Source organism: Phyllopteryx taeniolatus, chromosome 9 (genome assembly GCF_024500385.1).
Source record: "Phyllopteryx taeniolatus isolate TA_2022b chromosome 9, UOR_Ptae_1.2, whole genome shotgun sequence".
Classification (NCBI taxonomy): Eukaryota; Metazoa; Chordata; class Actinopteri; order Syngnathiformes; family Syngnathidae; genus Phyllopteryx; species Phyllopteryx taeniolatus.
In genome coordinates, this window is record NC_084510.1 from 21010785 (window position 1) to 21035307 (window position 24523).

General features: G+C 40.8%; 2 protein-coding genes across 8 annotated transcripts in view; one reads left to right on the forward strand and one right to left on the reverse strand.

Moving 5' to 3' along the window:
- Positions 1 to 8317, forward strand: part of iffo2b (intermediate filament family orphan 2b) — a 29914-nt gene extending 21597 nt beyond the window's left edge. Inside the window, exons 4-8 of one of the 4 annotated variants that reach the window (XM_061783961.1) lie at positions 1820 to 1990; positions 2941 to 3083; positions 4003 to 4219; positions 4299 to 4397; positions 4953 to 8317. In XM_061783961.1, the coding sequence (XP_061639945.1) occupies positions 1820 to 1990; positions 2941 to 3083; positions 4003 to 4219; positions 4299 to 4397; positions 4953 to 5186 (864 nt within the window). In that variant the 3' untranslated portion in view covers positions 5187 to 8317. The remainder of the gene's footprint in view (positions 1 to 1819; positions 1991 to 2940; positions 3084 to 4002; positions 4220 to 4298; positions 4398 to 4952) is intronic. The other 3 variants (XM_061783962.1, XM_061783964.1, XM_061783965.1) reach the window with 3 other exon arrangements.
- On the reverse strand, positions 8183 to 24192 carry terf2ip (telomeric repeat binding factor 2, interacting protein). 4 transcript variants are annotated; one of them, XM_061783959.1, is made up of 11 exons: positions 24067 to 24136; positions 23536 to 23626; positions 22816 to 22938; positions 18531 to 18760; positions 16468 to 16613; positions 16106 to 16323; positions 15412 to 15528; positions 12682 to 13420; positions 11768 to 11916; positions 10988 to 11278; positions 8183 to 9316 (listed from the first exon to the last, which is right to left on the reverse strand). In XM_061783959.1, the coding sequence occupies exons 4-11, from the start codon at positions 18758 to 18760 to the stop codon at positions 9095 to 9097; spliced, it is 2112 nt and encodes a 703-aa protein (XP_061639943.1). In that variant the 5' UTR covers positions 22816 to 22938; positions 23536 to 23626; positions 24067 to 24136; the 3' UTR covers positions 8183 to 9094. The 4 variants fall into 4 exon arrangements, with proteins under 4 accessions (XP_061639943.1, XP_061639944.1, XP_061639942.1 ...); XM_061783960.1 differs by lacking the exon at positions 24067 to 24136 and adding an exon at positions 23860 to 24021; XM_061783958.1 differs by lacking the exon at positions 23536 to 23626 and having other exon boundaries at positions 24067 to 24192.
- Between the last annotated feature and the right edge of the window lie 331 nt (positions 24193 to 24523).

A 24523-nucleotide genomic window follows, 5' to 3' on the forward strand; every position in this document is an offset into this window, starting at 1 on the left:
CTTAAAAGCTTTTGTTGTTTATCTTGAATATTGGAAATTTGAGACATCTATTCTTCTAAAAAAAAAATTTTACAAATAAATAAATATTTATTTTCTGTGCTTTACCTCATCCCACACGTCCAAATCCAGAGAAGGGTAAGTGGTATTAAAGAAGTGGGTCCTATTGTTGTATAGAGGTCTTGCATGTACTGATTCTTAGACGTGGTCACAATCATTGGTGGTCGTGTTCGAGATGTTTGAACTGTGTCCATAGAACTAATCCAATTAACTTTGTACGAAGTATACTCATACCGTATGTCGTTCTTTCAAACTAAATAAGTTTGGTGTTGTATGTCCAATGAAAAATGGGGAAGAAAAAAAATCGAATGAAATAAATTAAAGGTGAAAGCGCCAATGATCGGGTCCTCACCACCCCAGTTTTCATGGTGAAGTCTTTAAATCAGGTGTGTTAATTGACAACTCTAAATTGCCCGTAGTTGTGAATGTGAGTGCCAATGGTTGTTTGTTTGTATGTGCCCTGCGATTGGCTGGCAACCAGTTCAGGGTGTACCCCGCCTCCTGCCCGATGATAGCTGGGATAGGCTCCAGCACGCCCGCGACCCTTGTGAGGAGAAGCGGCTCAGAAAAATGGATGGATGGATGGTGTCCAAATTTCCTCAAAGGGCCATATGAAGAAAAATCGAAGGTTGCAAGGGCTAATTTACTTTACTTTACTATATTAAACACGGTAAAACCAATTCATCAAGCAATTACATATTGTTGTTGGTTATACAAAAACTGCTACAGCACAGCTTTTTGTTAAAGGTGATATGGCAAATAATTTATTATCCTACTAAAATAGAGCCGTCCCTACACTGACCAGCAGTTAAATCACATGTCCACATTGAGAACCAAAACAAGTTTTCAGTGTAATAAGTTTAAATTCTTAAACCAGTTAATTTAAGGATAATTAATTTATGTTCACAAATCGGACCTTGACAAGGAGCAAACCATGTTTTTTAATGAAACATTTTGTTATTATTATTATTGATTGCGATGAAGAGAAATGTTTTATTTTAGTTGTAAATAGTTTCTTTGCATGTCTAGATAAGCTTGATATAAAACCAATTTATTATCATTAATAGTAGCAGTATTTATTGTATGTTGTTTTTTGCATATGCTATGGGCCGCTAAAAAGTTGACAGCAGCCCATAAATGGCCCCCGTGCTGTCGTTTGGACACCCATCCTCAAAATGATCGTCAAACTTTGATGCCATGTTGTGCCCACGTCAGATGGCATAGACAAAAAAAATCTTCGTAATTTATCATCAGACATCTGTCTAGTATACCTCCTGGACAAAAATCTTTGTTCCTCAGTTAAGATGTATCAGTTCAACATACTTCCTTGACACAATCCTAATTTCCTATTAGACAGGGCTTTGGAGCCATCTTGTGGTATCATAAAGTGTGACAGTGTACAAACACCATGAATAGGTGAGTTTTTCAGTTCAGTTTTTCCATACTTGGTTCCACAGAAAAAGACGCAAATATGGGAATAGTCAACTCAAGACAAGTTTACTTGTATAGCCCTTAATCACAAAAGTGTCTCAAAAGGCTTCACAGAATAGCGAACCGCAACTTTCACCATACGCTTGTGTCTAGTCCGAAACACTCACACAATCTGCATTTGCAAATGTACCTACTTGATCTCAAAATTGTATTAGAAACAATCAAATACGTAGCAGACAAAGCTACAGTATTTCAGTGATTACATTAGTAACCTTTAAATCATCGCGCACTGAATGGAGTTCACACTCATTTTTTTTCCCTCTCCATGTAGCAAATGTCTGACCTGGACTCCAAGATTCAGGAGAAAGCCCGGCGGGTGGACATGGACATCTGTAGACGCATCGACATCACGGCTAAGCTGTGTGACGTGGCGCAGCAGCGCAACTCAGAGGACATGTCTAAGATGTTCAACGCCAGCACGGCCAGGTCACTTCCAGATAGGGTGGGTATCCAGAAAACAGTAGCATTTTTGGTCCGTGTCGAGATCTCAAGTCGTGATACAAACGCACAAAATAATTTAAACAAAACTGACCTGTCTTCCGGACACAAGAACAGCCGAATTGTACTCAGGTTGCAACTTGCAACATGTTAGCATACTAACTGTCACCATGTTATGAATTAGAAATAGCTCCAGGACAAGATGTGAAAACCTCATCAATCCACCTGAACACCGCTTGTACACGAGGTTGCGCTATGTTAGCATATCAACCGTCAGCGTGTTAGGATTTCAGCAATTATAATTAGGAATAGCGCCTGATTGAACGACGTGACATAAAATCCGTATAGATCTGTTTTGGTGCTTTGTGTAGTCGGATTGCTATCTCTCCACATGTTAGCATACAACCGTGAGCAAGTTCACATTATATTTTAAAAAGTTTAAAAACGTAAAAAAATTGTACCTGACTGTTAAATAGCAATTCATCAATTCTCATTAGAAACAGCACTTGACTTCTGTAAGCCATGATGTGTAAAAAAACAAAATAAAACAAAAAACCTTACCAATCTGCTTCAGCGCTTTTATACTCAGGTTGCTACATTTTGTTGAGATACGGATTGTTAACATGTTAACATTTTATCGATTCTTATTAGAAATGGCCCCTGACTACAGGGCAAAATGTAAAATGATCTGCCTCAGCGCTTTTTTTTTTTTTTTTTTGCATTCAGGTTGCTATCTTGCCACGTTAGCTTACCAACAGTTAGAATGTTAGCATTTTACCAATTACAAATGATACCTGACCACAAGGCAAGAACGTAAAAGCTTTATCAATCTACCTTAGCACGTTCTCTACTCAGGCTAGCATCCCAACTGTTAGCATTTTAGCAAGACAAGCCTTAGGTTACCACAACTGGATGCATGTAGGGATGTTTATCCACGTTTGTGTGTGTTTTTAGCAGGGTGCCTCTGCGGCCTGCAAAAGGAAAGAGCGCAAGGCGGTGTCCGACGAGGAGGTTTCTGAGATGGACGCAGAGCCCAGCCCTCTGGAGGAGGACACGCTCAACATCACGGATGAGATGAAGCGCATGCTAAACCAGTTGTAAGCGTGACTTTCACACCCCGACACCCACTACAGCTATGTGATCGCGTCTACACCAAGACTAATGGTTTTGTGATACTCAGCTGCTGGCTTTGTTTATTATAGTCACTCAACTCTCTCTGATGTTCCAATGGAGTATTGCATTGTTGATCCTAAGGGGGAAATTAACTGACTTAAATATTAAAGCCACATTAAAACACAGTTCTTACAGGGCACATATATAGACAAACAACCTCTCATACTGAGTGGGTTTTGAATTCAGGTGAGGTAAGTTAAATTTTTAGTTAGTAATTTGGGGAAATTGAAAATAAAATGAGAATTATTTTCCTCCCAGGCTGTACTCCAGAAAACAAGTTAAAATAAGCGTGTTAAGGTTAACTGTAAATGTAAGTGTACCGCGTTTGGCTCACGACAAGTCCAGGGTGTAACCTACTTCTCTCACCAAAAGTCAGCTGGGAAAGGCTTCAGCTCACCCTAATGAGGATAAGCAGTATAGAAAATGGATGGATGGTTATGTATTAGCTGTCATTAGGATTGTGTCAATGTACCTAATTAGTGAATAAATAGCAGAGATGGACTCAGGTGTTGCCTAGAAACATTTGACCCAACCAGAATTCGTTGTAATTTATGAGCCAAAGCTGTAAAAAAATGTGAGTGCATCCCTGGCGGGGGCCATTTCGATCTTTATCAACTAGTCATGTGATCCACTTTATTTTTTTGATTGAAGACTGTTATGGGCCAATCAATTCTAAAAATGGACCAGAGCTCTCAGTGCTGACTTGTCTTTTCTAACAATGTCTTTACTAATCACTAACATTTTTCTATTTCTTCTATGCATGTCATCTTTGCTTAACATTGCGTTACTAGTTTTCTCTCCCTCCTTCCTCCTTTTTTCCCTCTCTCTCTCTCCAACCTATAGACACTGTTCAGATAACGCCTCTGTTGCCAGGCGCGAGACGTTTGACCTGGACGATGACTGCGACAGTCTGACGTGGGAAGAGAACGAGGAGACGCTGCTGCTGTGGGAGGACTTCGCCAACTACAACGTACCGTGCGGAATCTTGACGACCGCGGCGGCGGTACCGCCCTGCACCAACGCACTCCCGGGCGACGGGGGCGGCGAAGGCACGGAACCAGTGAGTTCCCCCACCCACCATGTGAATAGACCGACCATGGATGATTGATCAGCCTAATCTCGCTGCTGTTAATTCCAAGGACTCCCACGACAGAAGTCTCGGCAGCCTCATTGACGAGACAGAGTCGCTCTTTAAGAACAGAGAGAAGGAGTACCAGAAGACCATCGGCCAGATCGAGGTACAGTGAACCTGTCTATTTGCGTGTCGATATTCATGAATTCAGCTACAGTATTCATGGTTTTTGTACCATTTCTTGACCCCTCTAAGATTCTAAAGCCCTAGCTATTAGGAAAGTAGTCATCGGTGTCAAGGAAGTAGGTTGAAGTGATACATCTTGATTGAGTGACTAACATCTTCGTATGTCTGGGAGGAGCTAAGTTTAGCCAGGGTTAGTGGAAGTGACAGTCTTCACCGTGATGCTCCACTTCAGTCGTGTCCGAAAGTCATTGACGACGCCCCCACAAAAAGCTATAGATGCTACAACATGGCTGAAAAACGCTACATGAAGGTCCTCAGCTTACTTCAACATAGTTCCTTTGTACCAAGATGCCACAAGATGGTGGCAAAGCCGGATGGTGGCTCTTTTAAATGAGACAGGGCTGGTGGTGAGTCTTTTAGCGAAAGTTTGGATAAATAAAGTATTATCATTCCTTTTTTTCTATTAATTTTTTTACAAAAAAAGACCAACAAATTATATTCATCAACTTGATGTTTCTTTCCTTCTTGGTTTTAGATGGAGCTGGCCACAGCCAAGAGCGACATGAACAGACACCTGCACGAGTACATGGAGATGTGTAGCATGAAGCGAGGCCTGGACGTGCAGATGGAGACGTGCCGGCGCATGATTAAAGGCGGCAGGAGCTCGCCGTCGTTCAGCTCCGCTGCCAGCAGCGACTCAGGGAACACCGACGAGATCCAGGGCGAGATCTCGGACAAGGACGCGGACGCCGAAGTCCCTGTTAGTTGATGACCGCCTGGAGACGCTGGTGTGTGTGTGACAGTAACCTAAAAAAGGAAAAAAAATGCTCACTGAGGATCACAATGTTGGTGCTTTTATAACTATTTTGTTTAGTCGATGGTGAGGCTTGTCACTAAGAGAAAGGGCTGCTCTTTTCCATTCTGGATATTTACTCGGCTACAGATAGTTTTGGAGGTCTGCGCTCTATGGAATAGCTTTCAAATGACCTCCACTGGGAGGTCACTGTTTGTTAGTTTGTCATTTTACCAGGATTATACCAAACCGATTTCATGTCATACCGACCATACTGGCATCGTTTTGCATTGAATAAGAAAAGCAAACATAAATAGAATGAAATAAAACTACGCACCCTTTGAAGAGGCCTGACGGTGACGTAAGGGAGAGGGAAAAGGAAAGTAATGTTTTTGTGGCGTTAATCCTTTAGATGGGAAGCATGGTGAACCAGTGGTGAGCATGTCTGCCTGAGGTCCTTGGTTTGAATCTCAGTTCAGGACCTCCTGTGTAGACTCTGTAGAGTTAAGAGTTCGTAAAGCTCAGCTCGGATAGGCGACAGCTCAACCCCAATCTGCAACCCCAATAAGGAAACATGCATGGATGAATAGATAACAAAAGTAAAAAAAAAAATTCAAAAAAAAAGTCAAAGTAAAACTACTCACTCTTTGAAAAGGCCAGACTGACACAAACTGAGAGGAAACAGGAGGATGTCTTCTGTTACCTAGTGGCATTTTTGTAGGTAAACTGGAATTAGTATGCGTCATTTGTGGATTCAATCCTTTAGATGGTCACTGAGCTAAACTCATTAGATTTGTTGACACCTCATGTCGCACTCCAAATTGTATGACTTTTGGGACCTTCGACTTTGTATTAGGTAACTGTTTTTTCCATTGCTAATGCCGCGATTTTACCGTCAAAACGGCACTTAGCAACCGCTACCATTTTGTATCTTAAAACAGGGAGTGAGATTTGTAGTACGGAAGTGTTTTGGCAACAAGTCTGATTGCCCGAGAAGGCGGAAATCGGCTAAACTAGTTGGGCACCGTTTGTAACCTTGAAACATTATTTCAGGACTGTTGTCTGAAAAATATTTTTGAAATTTGTAGACTCAAATCAACTCCAGTCAATGTTTTGCTGACTTAACCAAACAATAACAAAAACTTGATACTCCACTTGGATTTGGGAGTTAAAGAGTCAGGACTTGGCTTGAGACACATATCTTTGATAATAAATAAGACTAATAACTAATAATAGACGTTACAGTCCACTTGCATCGGAGGCCAAACAGATTGAGCAGATGCCACTGCTGACAGACATGTTTAAGATTGTCCGATCCTGGTTTTTGATTTGAAAGCGGGTATATTTTGATGTCGAAGGGGGTTGTTGCCAGGGATGTTTTCTTGTTGAAGAGGGAAAAGAGCACAGCCTTTTTTTTTTTTTTAAAGCATCAGTGCAAAACTGAAGTTCTATGCAATGGAGCTGGCCTTGCATATAGACGAGCTTGCTTCTTTCTCTCCTAGAACCAATACAATTAGCCTTCTAACCAAAGCAGGTGTTTTTTCTACAGCGCATATGATTTTCTCCGCACGTGACTTTCAGTAGCATTTAAAACATTAAAATAATAACATTAACATTTTTTTCCATATTCAAGAGTATCTGCCTTATATCCACAAGCAAACAGGAAGCACGTTATTTGCAACCTGATGTAAAAAGCCCTTCTCTAGCCTTGTGCAGCACACAGATACATGATTCCAAAAGGATGGAAACCTCCATGTCACAAATTCAGAATACGATCAAAACCAAACGAAGCCCTTGAACCTCTAAAGCAAAAACCAAAGGACATACTTTGAGGTCCCTCCCAAAATCTCCTTCACATTCTTTCTTCTTAAGTTGTTTTGTGTATATTTTTGTTTTAATGCATTGCAACATCATGATTTGTGCGTTCGGTACATTGCATACCCCAGAGGCCTTTTAGCTACCAGTAATACAGTGGACTCTCCAAAGTGGAACACAATGTGTTCCCTGACTGGTTGACTTCCTCATTGTTCTCATCTCAAAACTCAAGCTGTTATTCAAGTATAAAAATAAGTTAACCACTGTTTAATAAAGCTGAAGTAAAGCAAAACTACTAATCTTTTCAGCGTTTGTTTCGACTCTTTAGGCGTGTAATTGAATTACAAATTGTACAACTTTTGTGGTGTTCCACTTTGAAGCTTCTGCTGTACATTACAACACTATCTGTTTATCAGTGCTAACGCCGCTAAGTTTAGCGTGAAAGATGATATGACGCATGTAGGGCAGATGTGACGTTTCCATGGCCTTTTTGTATTCTAATGTATGAACTGAAATAACTTCCAATTAAGCAAAATGTTAATGACATACTTTTTTTCCAGCATGTTTTTATTGGGCAGAAAGGAGTTTTTTTTTTTTTTTTTTTTTTTAAAGCATATTTTGAGAAACTTGTGCTGTTTTCATCAAAATGGCACTGATGCTAGTCATAGATTTACAACATGTTTTTAATTATATTCATTTACTTTTGTCATACTTTGACAAGAATGTAAAACTAATGGAGATAACTACCATGGATTATGTTGAGACGAGAGTGAGCGTCACTCACAGTACATCTGTTTACTGTACATCATATAAGAGTACAGTAATACATCTGGAGCATTTAAATTTTTTTATGTTTAATTAAAAACCAGCCTGCTTTGTAACAAGGCAATTGATTTATGGAGTTTCACAAAGTTGTGCAACTGTGTTGCTGTTTAAATGTTCAAAAGCAGGGATGTGTGCTTAACAATGTGCAAGTATGTGAATATTTCATACTAAAAATGTGTTTTATACTAGACTTTTTTAAAATGGATGTTGTGTGCTCATCAGCTTGTTTTTAATTAGTATCTCCTTTTCATGACCTGTGATGCAGGAGGTGGTAAAAGGTGCCTTGGCCATGAGAGTGAGCATCATGGTGTTCCTTTAATTAGTTTTCATCCTTTTTTTTTTTTTGCATTTTTATTTTGTTTTTTAATTCTTAAAATAAGTAATAACATATTCATGTGGGGGTGGGACAAAAATAATGAATGTACTCAATCTAGTGTTAAGCTGAAATAAACAGTGAGGGGAGAATTCTTTGTCTCATGTCTTATTGTGTGAATACTGAAAGACATCAAAATGGCTTCGTCACAGGAAATATTGAGTAAATTAATTACTTAAAATGCTTTAACTGTACAGCTGTTTTAATGAACATTTTAATATCCCTAAATATATTACAAGTAAAGAGAAGTAACTATGATAGTACTAGTAACTGCTGTACAATAAAAGTAAAATAAGTAAAGCTACTCACCTGTTTGCTCAGCGATAGTCATCTCGTAGCACTTTTAAGGTATTCACAACCTGTGGTGTATGCACACCTCAGATTTGAGTAAAATATTTTTTTCAAACGTTTTTTAAAAATACCCATAATGCATTATGTATGGTGTTTCAACAGGTTTGCATGACAAAACATGGTAATAACTGGCCTATTTTTTATTTAATTTTTTTTAGGTGCAAGTGGGGAAGAGGTACATACAACAAAACAAAACTTCATGCTCACTGAGTCTCACGAGATTAGCTTTGAGGTTCAAACCCAGAACCTCTCACCTGTGAGGCAGGTGATAACCACTAAATCGCTATGCTGCCCTCAGCGAGACGAAAGAGAGAGTAAACCAGTGTTATTTTTTGATAAAGGGTATTTAATGATTTATTATGCGGCTTAATTCGAACAACTTTAAAAACAGTCAGAGGTGAATTCAGGGTAAAATACCCAAATAGAATAGAGTATTAAACAGATCTAAAATCACCTAACTACATATCAGGAATGCCTTTTAAAAAAATAAAAGAAAAACAGGCGGGCATGTTCCACATTTTCACCGCTCCACATTGAGGAACACCATCCGCTTGGCAACACCCTCCTCACCGTACTTCCCCTGTAGCTGCCGGAAAGCAGCGGGGTCGGCCGACAATAGGAAGCTGTCGTCTCTGCGGTTCCAAAGTGGTACGCAGAAGGACACGGGATCCGAAAGCAGGCGCGAGGCAGCCGAGACGTCGCCGCTGGCCTTCAGCAAGGCTTTAGTGACAGACTTCAAGTCCTAGCAGGTATATTTAAAAAAATAAAAATAAATCAGCAACTAAAAAAATCAAACACTTTTCGAACAGTTTTTCAAGATCATCATACAAAAACAAACAAAAGTATTACACTATTACTACATTAATTAATTAGTATTAATACATTAGATTGTGCTAAGATATAAACAACCCAAATTCAATTTTATAACAGAAGTGGAGTAACTACAGGATTTGATTTTTTTTTTTAAGACAAAATGGATTATGGCTGTATATTTTCTTTGTTATTAACAAGTAACGGTAAGCAACCAGTTCAGGGTGTACCCCGCCTCCTGTCCAATGACAGCTGGGATAGGCTCCAGCACGCCCGCGACCCTAGTGAGGAGAAGCGGCTCAGAAAATGGATGGATGGATGGATGGAAGTAACGGTAAGCTCCGATATTTGCTCAAATAGTGGCCAAGAGGCATTTGATGGTTCTTAATCAAAGGCATTTATTCGTTCAAATGCATTTTCATAACTTCTGCCCCCTGCTCCAGTGTGTCCCACTAACATGTGTAGGTGTTCACTGCGATGGGTCAAATGCAGAGAACAAATTTCGTGAGCATGCATGCATGTTCATGACAATAACATTTGATTATTCTTCTTCTATAGAGCTTATCCTGTGCGAGTTGGAGCCTCCCTCAGGTTAACTTTGGGCGAGCGGCAGGGGGTACACTGGTGAACAGCCAATCACAGGGCACATATAGACAAACAAGCATTCTGCTTACATTCAAACCTATGGATAATTGGGAGTATTTAATAAACCTAACATGCATGTTTCTGGAATGTGGGAGGAAGCATTTTAGACACACAGTTGTGCTCAGATGTTTGATTACCCAGGCAGAATTTGTAAGGTGTACAGTTCTTTAAAGAAAACATGAAGGACCAGGAGAAACACATTTAATTTTATTTTAATGGAATTCAAATTAAACTGTCAAGCATTTCAGAAAACAAATTAATCAAAACATAACCATAAATAAATTAATGATGGTTGTTGTTTAGTCATCAGTCGTATTTTAAAAAAAAAAAAAAAACAACAACAAAAAAAACCCAATATTTCACAAATTCTGCCCGACTATGTAAACTTAATGAGCACAATTGTACATATATGAAGTCATATCTACCCCTGTAATATTGGGATTAAAGTGTAGGCTACACCTGTTTTATAACCACTAGGTGGCGGTGGTATATTAGAATGAAAGTGTATAGCTTTTTCATAACCTCTAGGGGGCGGTGGCATATTGTAATGAACGTGTACAGCTTTTTCATAACCTCTAGATGGCGGCATACATTTATAAAATGGGAAAGTCTTTATAATTTTCCCTTATACCTATGTATAATGGGCACTATTGACGTTTGACAATTTTTTTGGAGGGGAAAAAATTCGCATTATACACGAGAAATTACAATAACCGTTCTGCCAGTCACTACATGTCACTGGCAAAGATAGATGAAGATATATTTGTAAAAATAAATAAAATAATTGTTTTTAGGTGAAACTGGATAATTTCCCATGGCACCCCCGATGATATCTCATGGCACACGAAGGTGCCACCGCACCCTGGTTGGGAAACTGGTGTAGCTGTCTACACTTGGCTATGTGCAATTAAATAAATCTACAATTTCAAGCATGTGATGAATAATTGAAACAGTGCACCTGGTTTGTCTGCTTCATCAGCTCTCTGATGCGCTGCTTGTCCTCCTCAAGCTGAACTCGCTCTGGTGGGACAGAGTCTTCTTTAGAAGACTCATCGTCCATTTGAGCTTTGGATGCCACCCTCACAGTGCTGCTTGGTTCCGGAGAAAGACGGCGCTGTGGCGGGGTCTTCCATACGACGGGTTCTCCTTCAGGGGAGGGCGTGTCGGGCTGAGCTGGACAAACTTCCGCGGAGGCCAGTGATTCCGGCACCGCTGTTTCGGACGGGGTTCGGAAAACTTCCACACGGGACTGAGGGACGGAGAAAGGACTTGTGATTCTTCTTGCCACAAGTGGACCATCCCAGTGCAGCTGAGCCCGGATCACATTGAAGACGAAACATTGTTCCTTTTACAGCTATGTTTATTGCACTGGACATATTTACTGCAAATTAACACGGACTTGACAACCTAACAAGTCAACATTTGTAAACAAATTGTCTAATGTAAACAAAGACAAGTGCATCTTGGGGTAAACTGTACTTAACTTGGTTGGGGTTGTATTATAAAGTGCCATTTAATATCTCCAAATGGTGAATGATTTATGTTTATGGCACCAGACATATTTACTGACTACTAAAAAGGACTTGACAAACTAACAAGTCAACATTTGAAAACCTCTTGTTTAATGTAAACACAAAATGTTAATCTTAGGCTCAACTGCACTAAACTTGGCGGTTAGCGTTATGAAAGTGCTGTTTAACGTCCCCCAAAAGTATATAAAGTACATCTATCTGTCTACCTCACTTTCACTGTCACTGTCACTGTCACTGTCACTGCTACTGTCACTGGAGCTGCTACTGGAGGTGCTCAAAAACTCTTTTGTGGCTCTCTCAATAATTCCCAGCTTCCTCTTCTTCTTCCTTTGTGTCTGCCTTGGTTTGGACTCACCTGAAAACAGCAAGATGAAAAAAATAAAAGGAAGGAATTTTCATCTAATCTAGTTTAAAGATTTGTAGTACACTACTCATAAAAAAGTTAGGGATATTCAGCTTTCATGTGTAACTTCAGGATGAACCTAAAATGCATTGTAACCTTTACAGCAGATACACTTAATTGGACCTTCCCCAAACTTTTAAATGCACATGTCCAACTGTTCAACATCTGGGAACTTTTTGCACAACTTTGTGTTCTCTAACAAGGAGTTGAACAGAAAAATTCACAGCAGGGGTTTTATCCATGAATGGACCAATAATTTTTCAAAAATTTTCACTTCTATGCATTTCTCTTACTCTTCCAGTCTCTCTATCTCTGTTGCAAACAGCTGACATTTTGAGGTCAGGGGCCACTTTCCTCAGAAAATATCCTGTTTGTAGCCAAGCAATGCCAAGGAACTGTTGATCAATTCAATCAATGTTCGGCGTTGTCTTGGTCTCATGATGTTTCAATCCAAATTCGAATTTAACTAGGAAATGTATTTGGTCCTTTAGTGGATTGAACACCTATTGAGAATGTTGCTGTTCAGCTCTTTGTTAGAGAACAGCAAGTTGTGCAAAAAGTATTGAAACACTGAACACTTGGACATGTGCATTCAAAAGTTAAAAGAAGGTGAAATTAACCACCTTTAAAGCTTAAAGTGCATTTTAGGTTCATCCTGAAATTTCGCCTGATTTCATCTCTAACTTTTAATAAGAAGTGTAGTTTAGGAAGTCTTACTTGGCTGGTTGACATGAGATGGACCTGCTTGTGGTGTGGCAGGAGGCTGCTCGACATCCTCTTGTTGACTCTCTGCTGCTTCTTCTGCTGCTGCTGCTGCTGCTTCTTCTTCTGCTGCTGCTTCTTTTTCTCCTCCTGCTACTGCTGCTTCTTCTTCTATTGCTGCTGTTGCTTCTTCTGGTGCTTCATCTGCTGTTGCGGATGAGCTCTCTCCTTTTGCTCTCTTAGAAGGCGGCTCCTCCTCTCTGGTTTCTTCTTGAAGAAAGGACAAGGCTGACCTGGTTCTCCTTGGGGTGGGAGGGGAGGATGGCAGTCGCCTGACAGAAGCTGCTGCTGATGATGACGATGATGATGAACGGAGCTTTGTGGTGTATGGTTCTTCCTCAGAATCCTCGAACCGTCTATGCACCGAGCTGCGCAATGAGTGCCGAGGCACACGCACGGGCTGCACTACATCGTTACTTGTCGAACCATCGCTTTGGGGCTCTGACGAGGTGGGATCTGTGCTCTCCGGTGTTTGTTCATTTTGAGGCGATGTCTTTGCTTGCAGCTGGTCTGGTCCGGGTTCGGTGCTCTCCTCTGACCTTGAGCAGACGCACATTTCTGCTTCAGCAGTTGTCGCTTGTTGGATTTTGTCCCCGGGCAGGTTCAAGATCTTCTCCTCTGGCTGGGGAGGGACAGATGTTTGAGCTTGGACATCACCCAGTGGTCCTTTTTCAGATGCCAAGAGCAAGTCAATCTGTAGACATACAGTACAATACAGTCTGTATTCATGAAGACTCTTCGTCACTTCTAGTGTATGGAAATCAATATACATCAAGGCTATCTATAAAGAATCCCTTTAAAGCTTTCCTCTATTTAAACCGTATTTAAGTCTACTTGACAGTCTGACAAATTTGGCTAGAGCAAATGTTTTAATGCCTGCTCAAGACTTATACACCTCTCCTCTTCTGAAACGCTTGCATAATGTAAACTTGTCAATGTTTTTTAGTTGAGATAACTGCCACCTTTTGAAATAGAAATGAACAGAATGGCTAGAAATAATTCCCAAAATAAAAAGATAACAGCACGCTTGATTTCACAGGGTCACACAATTTACCATCATACAATTAATGCTCCTCTCGCCAGTTATTCGTGATAATCGCCACCTTGAACAATAGAAATAAACAACTTCTTCTTCTTCTTTTCCTTTCGGCTTGTCCCGTTAGGGGTCGCCACAGCGCGTCATCCTTTTCCATGTAAGCCTATCTCCTGCATCCTCCTCTCGAACACCAACTGCCATCATGTCTTCCCTCACGACATCCATCAACCTTCTCTTTGGTCTTCCTCTAGCTCTCTTGCCTGGCAGCTCCATCCTCATCATCCTTCTACCAATATACTCACTCTCTCTCCTCTGGACGTGTCCAAACCATTGAAGTCTGCTCTCTCTAAATTTGTCTCCAAAACATCGAACCTTGGCTGTCCCTCTGATGAGCTCATTTCTAATTTTATCCAACCTGGTCACTCCGAGAGCAAACCTCAACATCTTCATTTCCGCCACCTCCAGCTCTGCTTCCTGTTTTCTCTTCAGTGCCACTGTCTCTAATCCATACATCATGGCTGGCCTCACCACTGTTTTATAAACTTTGCCCTTCATCCTAGCAGAGACTCTTCTGTCACATAACACACCTGACACCTTCCTCCACCCGTTCCAACCTGCTTGGACCCGTTTCTTCACTTCCTGACCACACTCACCATTGCTCTGGACGGTTGACCCCAAGTATTTAAAGTCCTCTACCCTTGCCATCTCTTCTCCCTGTAGCCTCATTCTTCCCCCACCACCCCTCTCATTCATGCACATATATTCTGTTTTACTTCGGCTAATCTTCATTCCTCTTCTTTCCAGTGCATGCCTCCATCTTTCTAACTGTTCCTCCAGCTGCTCCCTGCTTTCACTGCAGATCACAATGTCATCTGCAAACATCATGGTCCACGGGGATTCCAGTCTAACCTCATCTGTCAGCCTATCCATCACCACTGCAAAAAGGAAGGGGCTCAGGGCTGATCCCTGATGCAGTCCCACGTCCACCTTAAATTCTTCTGTCACACCGACAGCACACCTAACCGCTGTTCTGCTGCCCTCGTACATGTCCTGTATTATTCTAACATACTTCTCTGCCACTCCAGACTTCCGCATGCAGTACCACAGTTCCTCTCTGGGTACTCTGTCATAGGCTTTCTCTAGATCTACAAAGACACAATGTAGCTCCTTCTGACCTTCTCTGTACTTTTCCATCAACATCCTCAAGGCAAAAAATGCATCTGTGGTACTCTTTCTAGGCATGAAACCAAACTGTTGCTCGCAAATACTCACTTTTGTCCTGAGTCTAGCCTCCACTACTCTTTCCCATAACTTCATTGTGTGGCTCATCAACTTTATTCCTCTATAGTTGCCACAGCTCTGCACATCACCTTTGTTTATTTATGCATTTATGCCAGTGAGGAATAGAAAAAATATTGTCTTTATTTTATATTTTTAATAAAAGCTTTATTTTTAAACATTACTGTTAAAAATTCACTTCCAATACATTATTGGCAAAACCAGTTATTATTTTTATGTTGAGGCAGTGTTGTCGGCATCTGCTGAATGTAGCTAATAAAGTTACCTTTAAACTCAAATAATCAGTCACGTCTTCTTCATGGTAACTGTGGCAACACTTGTTACAGCTGTGAATGTGAGGTCATTCATACCTGTGTTAGCTCATCAGCAGAGTTAGTTTGCGGAGGGTCTCCTGGCTCACAGTCTACTTGAGGAAGAGAAGCATCTTCACAGGATGGACTGTCGGACACTTCAGCTTTGTCATTGTTCTGCAAGCAGATGGATAACAAAAATCCCCATAGATATGAACACTAGATACGCAAGCGCGCTGTAGTAGCCCGGATAACCGACGTGCCTACGTGGTGGCCATGTTGGAGAGGTCGACGTTCACATCGAAGGCAATGCATGGCGATTACAATTAAGTTGTATTTTCGTCATTTCGCAACCGATTTTCATGAGGTTTACTTTTTTGTCAACACTAAAGCAGATGCTATCAATACGCATTTGAAAAATACCATTTTTTTTATTTTTTTTTAAAACACGTGAAAGGTTACTCCCATTTGCCTTGTCCTAATTGTACGGCGTTGGACGCAACCGAATGCAGCACAATGTGCAGGCATTCTTGTTCTTTCGATATTCTTGCCGTCCACGCACATGGAACGCGCTGCCGTCTTTGACCTCCCTAGCTTAGCGTCGTCGTCGGGACGGAGCCCAAAAGGGGCGTCATATCTACCGTCCGTATATATCTGTATATGTCTATTGTCAAGCGTTACACAGACAAGTCGATGAATGTAGTCATTTGTCGCCCTCTATTGTTAATAGAAAAGAGGACTGTGTTTCAATGACCTTGGCGTCTTCTCCGACTGCTTCCGCCTCCTCGACGTCTTCTGACTGTTTCTGAGCCAGGTGACTTTTGTAATGGGCTTTCATTGACTGCCAACTGTGAGTGGTCACGCGCTCCTTTTCCATCCGCTGCCAGAGACGGTTGCCCTTAATTTCGGACTTTTGCCGGCTGACGTAATTCAGAATGGCGGCGTCTTCGTCAGGGCTGTACGCTTGCCTGCCTGATGGAAAGCAAACGGATTCAATTGCGAGATGCGCCATGTTGTGTCGATCGGCGTTTGCACAATTAGCGCGTGTTAGTTAGCATGCGTTTCAATTATCTTTTTTTCTCTCTTCCAAGTAAGTGGGTAGCATTTGGAGTATACCTCCTGAATTAGCGTGAGACATCACGTCACCATCACCAGATTTTGGAGAACGCATCGGGACCGTTCCACCTTTCATTCTGTAGTCCTCTAGGTTCAGCTGTTCATCTTTCTCCACACAATCGTGGATGTACTGGATAGACACGTACCTAAATTTAAAAAATAAAAATACATGCACCTCAGAAATATATCCCCAGTTCACTTCCAGTCCCTCCACATACGACGTTTCGACGTGACTAATGGCTGACTCTTAGTTTGCTCAACTAAGTAATAATGCATCCTATGTCAGCGCCATACTTACTGTTTTTCCATACATATATTTACTGTAATTAGAACTTTACTACTGCATTAGTCACTAGTGGTAGACAACTGCAGGCAGGGGCGTTTTCTAGACCCCCACCCCCTAAAACAAATCCAGGACAACAGATTACCACGGATATCATTTATTGAATAATCGACATAAACAAAGACTGCTGATAATAACAAACTTAGGGGAGGGAGCTCCAATGGGGTGATTCCAGAATCCCAACATGTTGCATGATCTGCAGGGTTCCAGTTGTGTCGTTGATATGGACCAATATCAGCTGTCCCTCTGGGCCCCTTGCTAGTCTTGCAAACAGGTGGCCTTTGCAACACATTGTGGTTGCAGTTTCTAAAACAGCACCTTCAGTTTTGTCATTGATATTGTGCCATTGTCAGCTCTTCATTACAATTTAGGGTTACGTTGCCACCATAGCAACGGAACTGCATCATAAACTGAGGATCCCTTTATGTTGCACATTGTAGTATGGTTAACTTATTGTATTACAGTCAGCGATGCTAAATTGTTACTTTAAACAGTGTACTGTACAGTGTGAAGCACTGGGTTGTGTTTTATATAAATAAATAAACTGATTTGCGTGAAATTCATTTTAGTTCATGGGCCACATTCACATTCACCCCAACATCCATTTTCTGAGCCACTTCTCCTCACTATTGTCGCGGGCGTGCTGGAACCCATCCCAGCTATCATCGGGCAGGAGGCGGGGTACACCCTGAACTGGTTGCCAGCCAATCGCAGGGCACATACAAACAAACAACCATTCGCACTCACATTTACACCTACGGGCAATTTAGAGTTGTCAATTAACTTACCATGCATGTTTCTGGGATGTGCGAGGAAACCGGAGTGCCCAGAGAAAACCCACGCAGGCACGGGGAGAACATGCAAACTCCACACAGGCGGGGCCGGGGATTGAACCCTGGTCCTCAGAACTGTGAGGCAGACGCTCAAACCAGTCACACACCGTGCCGCCATTTTACAACATAACCCTTAAAAATAAATAGTTTACAGATTATTTGTTCTTTAATCAATGCACCTGAAGCGTGAGTCTGCTGGAGTTTGAAACAAGTAAAATACCAAATACAACATTAATATTAGCCATTTTGTTTTATTCTTGGCTCAGTGATACTGTCTTTTTTGAAATACATACAGTGATATAAAAAAATTACACAGCGCTGTTCAAATACTAGGTTTGACACCCAGTTCTTGGTAATGTCACTGTTGTGCTATATTTTCTCCACTTGAAGATGACTATATTCACTGTGTTCCATGCTACATTTAATGCTTTGGAAATTCTTTTGTACCCTTCTCTTGACTGATACCTTTGAACAATGAAATCCCTCCAATGCTGTGGAAGCTTTTTGCGGACCATGGCTTGTGCTGTAAGATGTCAAAAATATTAGGACACGCCTCTTAGAACATCTGAATTTTATTTAGGTTAAGTCAGAGGGACTTTAAATGGTAACGGGTGTGTGTCGACTCCCATTTAACATGAGTTTGAATGTGACTGGCTAATTATGAACACAGTCACATCCTTAGTTATAAGAGGGTGTGGACACTTGTGCAACCACATTATCTCAGTAGAATATTTTGACTTCCCTTTCAAAAAGATGAGTTTTGGTTTCAAATTAATACTGGAAAAAAGGGTTTTCTAATTATTTATCTTGGTTTCATTTTTGTTAATCACAAAAACCTGGCATTGGAATAGGGGTGTGTAGACTTTTTATATTCACTGTACACTTACCGGTGAGCTGTGTTCTCACTAACAGTGCCTTTTTCTTCAGGGTCGATCAGCAAAATTGCTCCAGGCTTCTGGACATTGCACATAATGCCTCCCCCGGCTTTGATGAGAGGCTGCAGCTTGCTCTTGATAGGGCCCGGACGCAGATAAAAGGCAAGGGGCTCTCCTTCCACAGTCATGAAGAGAACTGGCGAGATGCTGCACTGGGTGACATCTTGCCCTTCGGACGCCATCTTAGGAAACACAAAGACCCAAATTAAGAAGCACAGATGGTATCATGCTATGGACCAGTGATTCCCAACCACGTTTACTTAGCTGTTCCAAAAAATTATTTGTATCTCTATGCCAGCGACGCAGTGAGTCAGAAAAAATTCATGCTTGTCCACTATACAGCAGGTATGTAATAAGTAACCCGTGTATCCAGTTGTTGACATTCAAAAAGCAGAATAAGTCACAGCACACTTTTAGTGAGACAGCTGTGATAGCGATGGATACATATTTGAAAAGAACGAAATCCGGACTCGGTCCTGGTGCAAATTCGGACCCAGGTGAAGGTCCTAGTATAAGTCGTGGTCCGAAGAAAGCAAAAAAAGTTTGCTCAAGACGATACAACGAAAGTTATCTTTCCTTTGGTTTCATCTTTACCGGGGACCCAACCGAGCTGACTCCATTATGCTTGGTGTGTGGGGAAAAGCTGTCTAACAGTGCTATGGTTCCAAGCAAACTTAAACGTCATCTCCAAACGAAACACCCGTCACTTCAAAACAAAGACCGAGAATATTTTGCTCAACTGCGTGAACAGACTGGGAAGCTGTCTGCTTTATTGAGAAAAAACACTGTGGGGAATGAGCGAGTTCTAAAAGCTAACTACCAAGTTGCTGAACTCATCGCCAAATCCAAACAGCCACACACCATAGCAGAGACAATAATACTACCTGCCTGTAAAATCATCGTTAATGAGATACTCGGCCCAGGAGCGCTTAAACAAATCACCCAAGTTCCTCTCTCAGCCAGTACGATCGCCAGACGGATCGATAACATGTCTGCGGACATTGAAAGGAGAGTTTTGGAAAAGCTGCGCATGAGTGGGAAATTTGCCTTGCAACTTGACGAAGCTACCGATGTGTGTGGATGTTCACAGCTTTTTGCAAATGTGCGCTTTGTGGACGGAGACTGCATCAAAGAAAACTTCCTATTTTGCAAGGACTTGCCATTAAGAAGAACAGGTGAGGACATTTTCCGAGCTGCGTCGGAGTACCTTGAACAAGGAAGACTTAAGTGGGAAAACTGCATAAGTGTCAGCACCGATGGAGCGGATTCTACGTTTGGGCGCAACAAGGGATTTGTAAACAGAGTGAAAGAGCGACAGCCGGAAGTCATTGTGACGCATTTTTTACTGCACCGTGAGACACTAATCACCAAGACATTACCAGCAGACCTAGCTTCTGTGTTGGATGACATTGTGCGCATGATCAATTTTGCAAAGACGAGACCTGTAAAAAGTTGGATGTTTGCATCATTGTGTGAGGAAATGGGAGTGGATCATGAAGTTTTGTTGCTCCATACAGAGCTCCGGTGGTTGTCCCGTGGTAAAGTTTTAGCTCATGTGTATGACCTGAGAGAGGAACTAAGAGCCTCTCTGACAAATGAGAGGCACAATGATGCCAAGTTGCTTTCAAGCGAAAAATGGTGTGCCAAACTGGCGTACCTGGCAGATATATTTCAACATTTGAATGACCTGAACGCACGGATGCAAGGACGAAATGAAAATCTGCTCACAAGTACAGATAAAATAAATGGATTTCGCGCAAAGGTGCAGCTCTGGCGGCAGCATGTGCAATGTGGCAACCTCGACATGTTTCCACACACTCAGAAATGGCAAATTGTCGACAGTGCCGCACTGTGTGAGACAATAGGTAAACATTTGCAAACTCTTGAGCAGAAGTTGGCATTTTATTGCCCCTCACTAGACACCGACACCTTGGACTGGGTTAGAAATCCATATAGCGCGACTGTAGTCAGAAAGGACATGACTTTGCAGGAGCAGGAGGAAATCACTGAACTGAGGCAAAATCGGGGTTTAAAGCTGAACTTTGCTGATCTACCTTTGGACACTTTTTGGCTGACTGCTGCCAAACAGTTCCCCATTTTGGCGAACAGAGCAATTTCAGCCCTGCTCCCATTTTCCACAACCGATCTATGCGAGTTGGGCTTTTCAAGCATGACTGCCATCAAAAGTAAAAAAGGAGAGAAACTCTGTGCTGCTGAAGAAAATCTCCGTGTGTGTATTTCATCAATTCCTGCGAGTATATCAACTTTGTGTTCAACAGAACAGGACCCAGATTTTACACTGAGTATGTACACTTGTGAGTAAATTGAGTTGAGTTTCAGTGTATATTGGATACTTTTTATGTTTAAACAATATTTATCTCATAAGAAGTTAACTAGTCCAGTGATTCCAAACTCTTATTGCACTGATTGCAATTATTACCCAATTTAACTTATTTGGTCGTAAAATTATCATATTTATACAGTATATTGTCGCTGTCTGGCAGAAACCCTGCATGTCCAAATATAGTCAATTTCATGTTTTTTTTTCACAAATTGATAGTAATGGTCAGTCCCCACGTAGTCTGTTATTTTTACAAATTAATAACCAATCTTAAGTGTTAAAAAGACCTTGAAAGCAACTCTATTAACTCTCTTGGACACTGCTTGAGAAGTTTCATAAGTCCACCTCCTCTTGACTCAACAGTAGCCCTGTGGCACTGTCGCTTCAAAACTGAAAGTCTTAGTTGTTTTTGTTGTTGTCAAAAACGAGTGTAAATAGGTTAGATGGTATTTGAGTAGGCCTGTTTTGTTAAAAATCAATAGCCGTAATGCTTCGGTGCAGAAGGACGCCTACTCTGTCAGCCACAAAGGTGAATTTGTGTTTGGATTAATTTCTGCCTACTACATTGTCTTGTCAGTTCATCGTACGGGTGCGCGGTATAATCGGTAGAAGGTATACATTTGGACGAAGGTACAGATTTGAACTTAACCGACCAATCGCAATAAACCTTTTTGATTATGTCATCATATCTGTCTCAGTATAAAAATGGCTCATGCATGATTGCACATCTGGTTACGGAGCTTCCAGGCAGCACCGTTTTTGTTTTTAAACCAGCTCAGAGCTGGTGAAAAGAACAGTGTGTCCATGTACATTACTCCCTGCTTTTCCAGCTGCTCAGAAAGCAATATGGGAATGCTCGCTTGTGCTGTACCAGCCACCAAAGTACGAGCTGCAGCTAGATAGCTAGTGGCTAACACACAGTCCTGAACCTCTCGGTGTCCATCCATCCATCCATTTTCCATACAGATTATCCTCACTAGGGTCACGGGCGTGCTGGAGCCTATCCCAGCTATCTTTGAGCGAGAGGCAGGGTACACCCTGAACTATTAATATAAAAATCAAACTGAATATGATATATAATACACTGCAAAACAAAATCAGGAAGTTATTTATCTTACCCAGTTTTGGAAAGATTGGAAATGTAGTTGGTTACGATTACAAGTTCCCCTGTTGAAAGTCTAATAATAGTGTAACTATTTCAATTACTTTCTCAAAGTAATATAACTAATTACAATTGGTTACATTTTGATTACTTTTCTTAGTTTTGACCGAATGCATCTGCAGGATCCTTGGCTCTTTCCTTTGAAAAAGTTGATTAAAACCACAGAAATGTGTCACGTTTGCGAGTACGGCAGAATGACCAGAGGGAGCCAATCACAAGCGTCTGCTTTAGAAGGTGATGTGGGGGGGAAAAAAATAAAAATCTGCTTTTGCTGTTATTTTTCAAATGTAACTACAATTGTAATCATGGAAATTTACAAAAGGTATTGTCATTTACTTACTCATTTTCTCCCAGTAATGTAATGGATTGCAATTACATAAATGTTGTAATTAAATTACATAACAGTATTACATGTACATACAATTAATTACTCAGCAAAACTGTTCTAACCATATATAAACGAGCTTTACGTTTGTTTGGTTTGTGGTAAAAGCTCTTCAGATCAATCTTATCAAATCTGTTTGAACAGCTGATAACGCACTAACGCAACACGACACCAATGATTATATTAATGAAAACGACAACTCATTCATAATTGCTTCCATGATAATTTTTACACTGAAGCTTATATCGCGATATATACCGTTATTGTGAAGGGATTCAATTTATACTATGATATGAATTTTAGGTCATATTGCCATGCCCAGCGTTGCTATGCGTAAATTAAAGCTTACCTTCAACAAAGAACAAACACGGACGTATGGACTAGGTATCCGGCCGGAGTGAAATCAGCTCTTCTGATTCGTGGAAGCCACAAGCAACGTCTTTTCCTTGACAGATGTTCAGTCTTCTTGGAGCTGGTAAACAGTAAAATGAGATTTTGTACCTCACGTCTGTATTGTTGCAGCCAAACAATGCACAGTAATTCACTTTTTTTTTTTTTTTTTATTAACCATGGCCATTAAATATATCTTGTCAAATTCAATAAACATCTGAACAAAACAATGCGCATTCATCCAGCATGGTGGCCGCCGCCATGTCCATAAATGCATGACATCATGGAAAAAATAAATTCAGTGGTAAATGGAGACACACTTAGCATTCACAGAGAGATTTAAGCACTATCTATTTATCGTGCAATGAGTGAAAGTGAACTAATCCAGTGATTCCCAACCACTATGCCATAGTGGTAATTAAATTGCACTTCATCGGTCCTAAAATGATAATTTTCATCCATATAATCATTATTATTTCTTCAATTTCCGTGATTCCCAACCACTAGGCCATAGTGGTAAATTATCCGATTTCACTTAATGGGTACTAAAATGATAATTTTCATATATATTATTAATCACTATTATTTCTTCAATTCCTGTGTGCATATCAGCTTTGCATATCAGATTTAGCACTGTGTACATTTGTGAGTAATTTGAGACGAAATCATCATTACTTACTTTTTGTGACATTTTTGTTTGGTAGTGTGAAGTGAGATGTTTCCAATGTAAAATACAGTACTTGGCTCGATAATGGTTTGCAAACACAGCTCTACACAAACACAATAGGAATAGGGAGAGGAAAAATAGCATTCATTTATAAGTTTAAGCACTATTTATTTATCTAGTCAGGTTGATACTATTTGGTATGAAATGGTCATGCCGTATTTACAACACTGACGTTCATGCATTTTCAGATTTTTTTTACGCCCTTGTAATAATGATAAGTAGATCACAGCGCCATATTATAACCAATTCATGTTCCTTTATGGTTTTCATACTTACCTACGAAAGACGAGCACCAAAATACGTAATAACGCCAATTTGAGATTACGTTTTCGACGCAAACGTTCCTAAAATTAGCTACATTTCGTTGACACGCCACGAAACAGATTTCACTTGGTTATTTCCTATATCTCCTGTGGAGTGAGTTGAAGAAATGACATCTTAAACCTTGATAAGGTTGTAATAAAAAATAAATAAAAAACTTACCATCCCGTTTATCGAACCGCTTTTCCCGCTTTACAGGACCATAGCAGAACCTACTTCCGGGTGTGACTTCTTCCTGGGATCGCGTTGTATGCTGTTAAATGTGTTATCTCTGCCCCCTGGTGTATTTTTTTCGGCAACAACATTTAAAAAAAAATGGAAAACTTGTGCTCTTACCATAACACAAGTCCATAATTTCCCCAAAATAGTCAAATAAACAAAAACATTCTAAAACTTAAAATATTTTTTTTTTTTTGGGGGGGGGTCAATGTCTGTCTTACAAAAGTTCATTTGTAAGTGAATTCTGCGGTAATAATAAAGCCTTTGTGGTCTTTTTAAGGCCTTGACTAAGGACCATGTTTACTATTTCCCCTCCATGGCCTTGCCTTCAGCATTATTGTTATTGGCTTCTATTGTCTTGCTCCTCAGCTGAAACAATACGACCGCCATCGATGAATGT

Bases quoted from the DNA above. Each gene is read 5' to 3' on its own strand.
- terf2ip (XM_061783957.1), bottom strand. The intron at 16,324-16,467 runs GTATACTCCAAA...GCTTTCCATCAG, and splicing joins GTCTCACGCTAATTCAGGAG to GCAGGCAAGCGTACAGCCCT. The intron at 11,279-11,767 runs GTAGACAGATAG...TCCGTCCCTCAG, and splicing joins ACAGTGACAGTGAAAGTGAG to TCCCGTGTGGAAGTTTTCCG.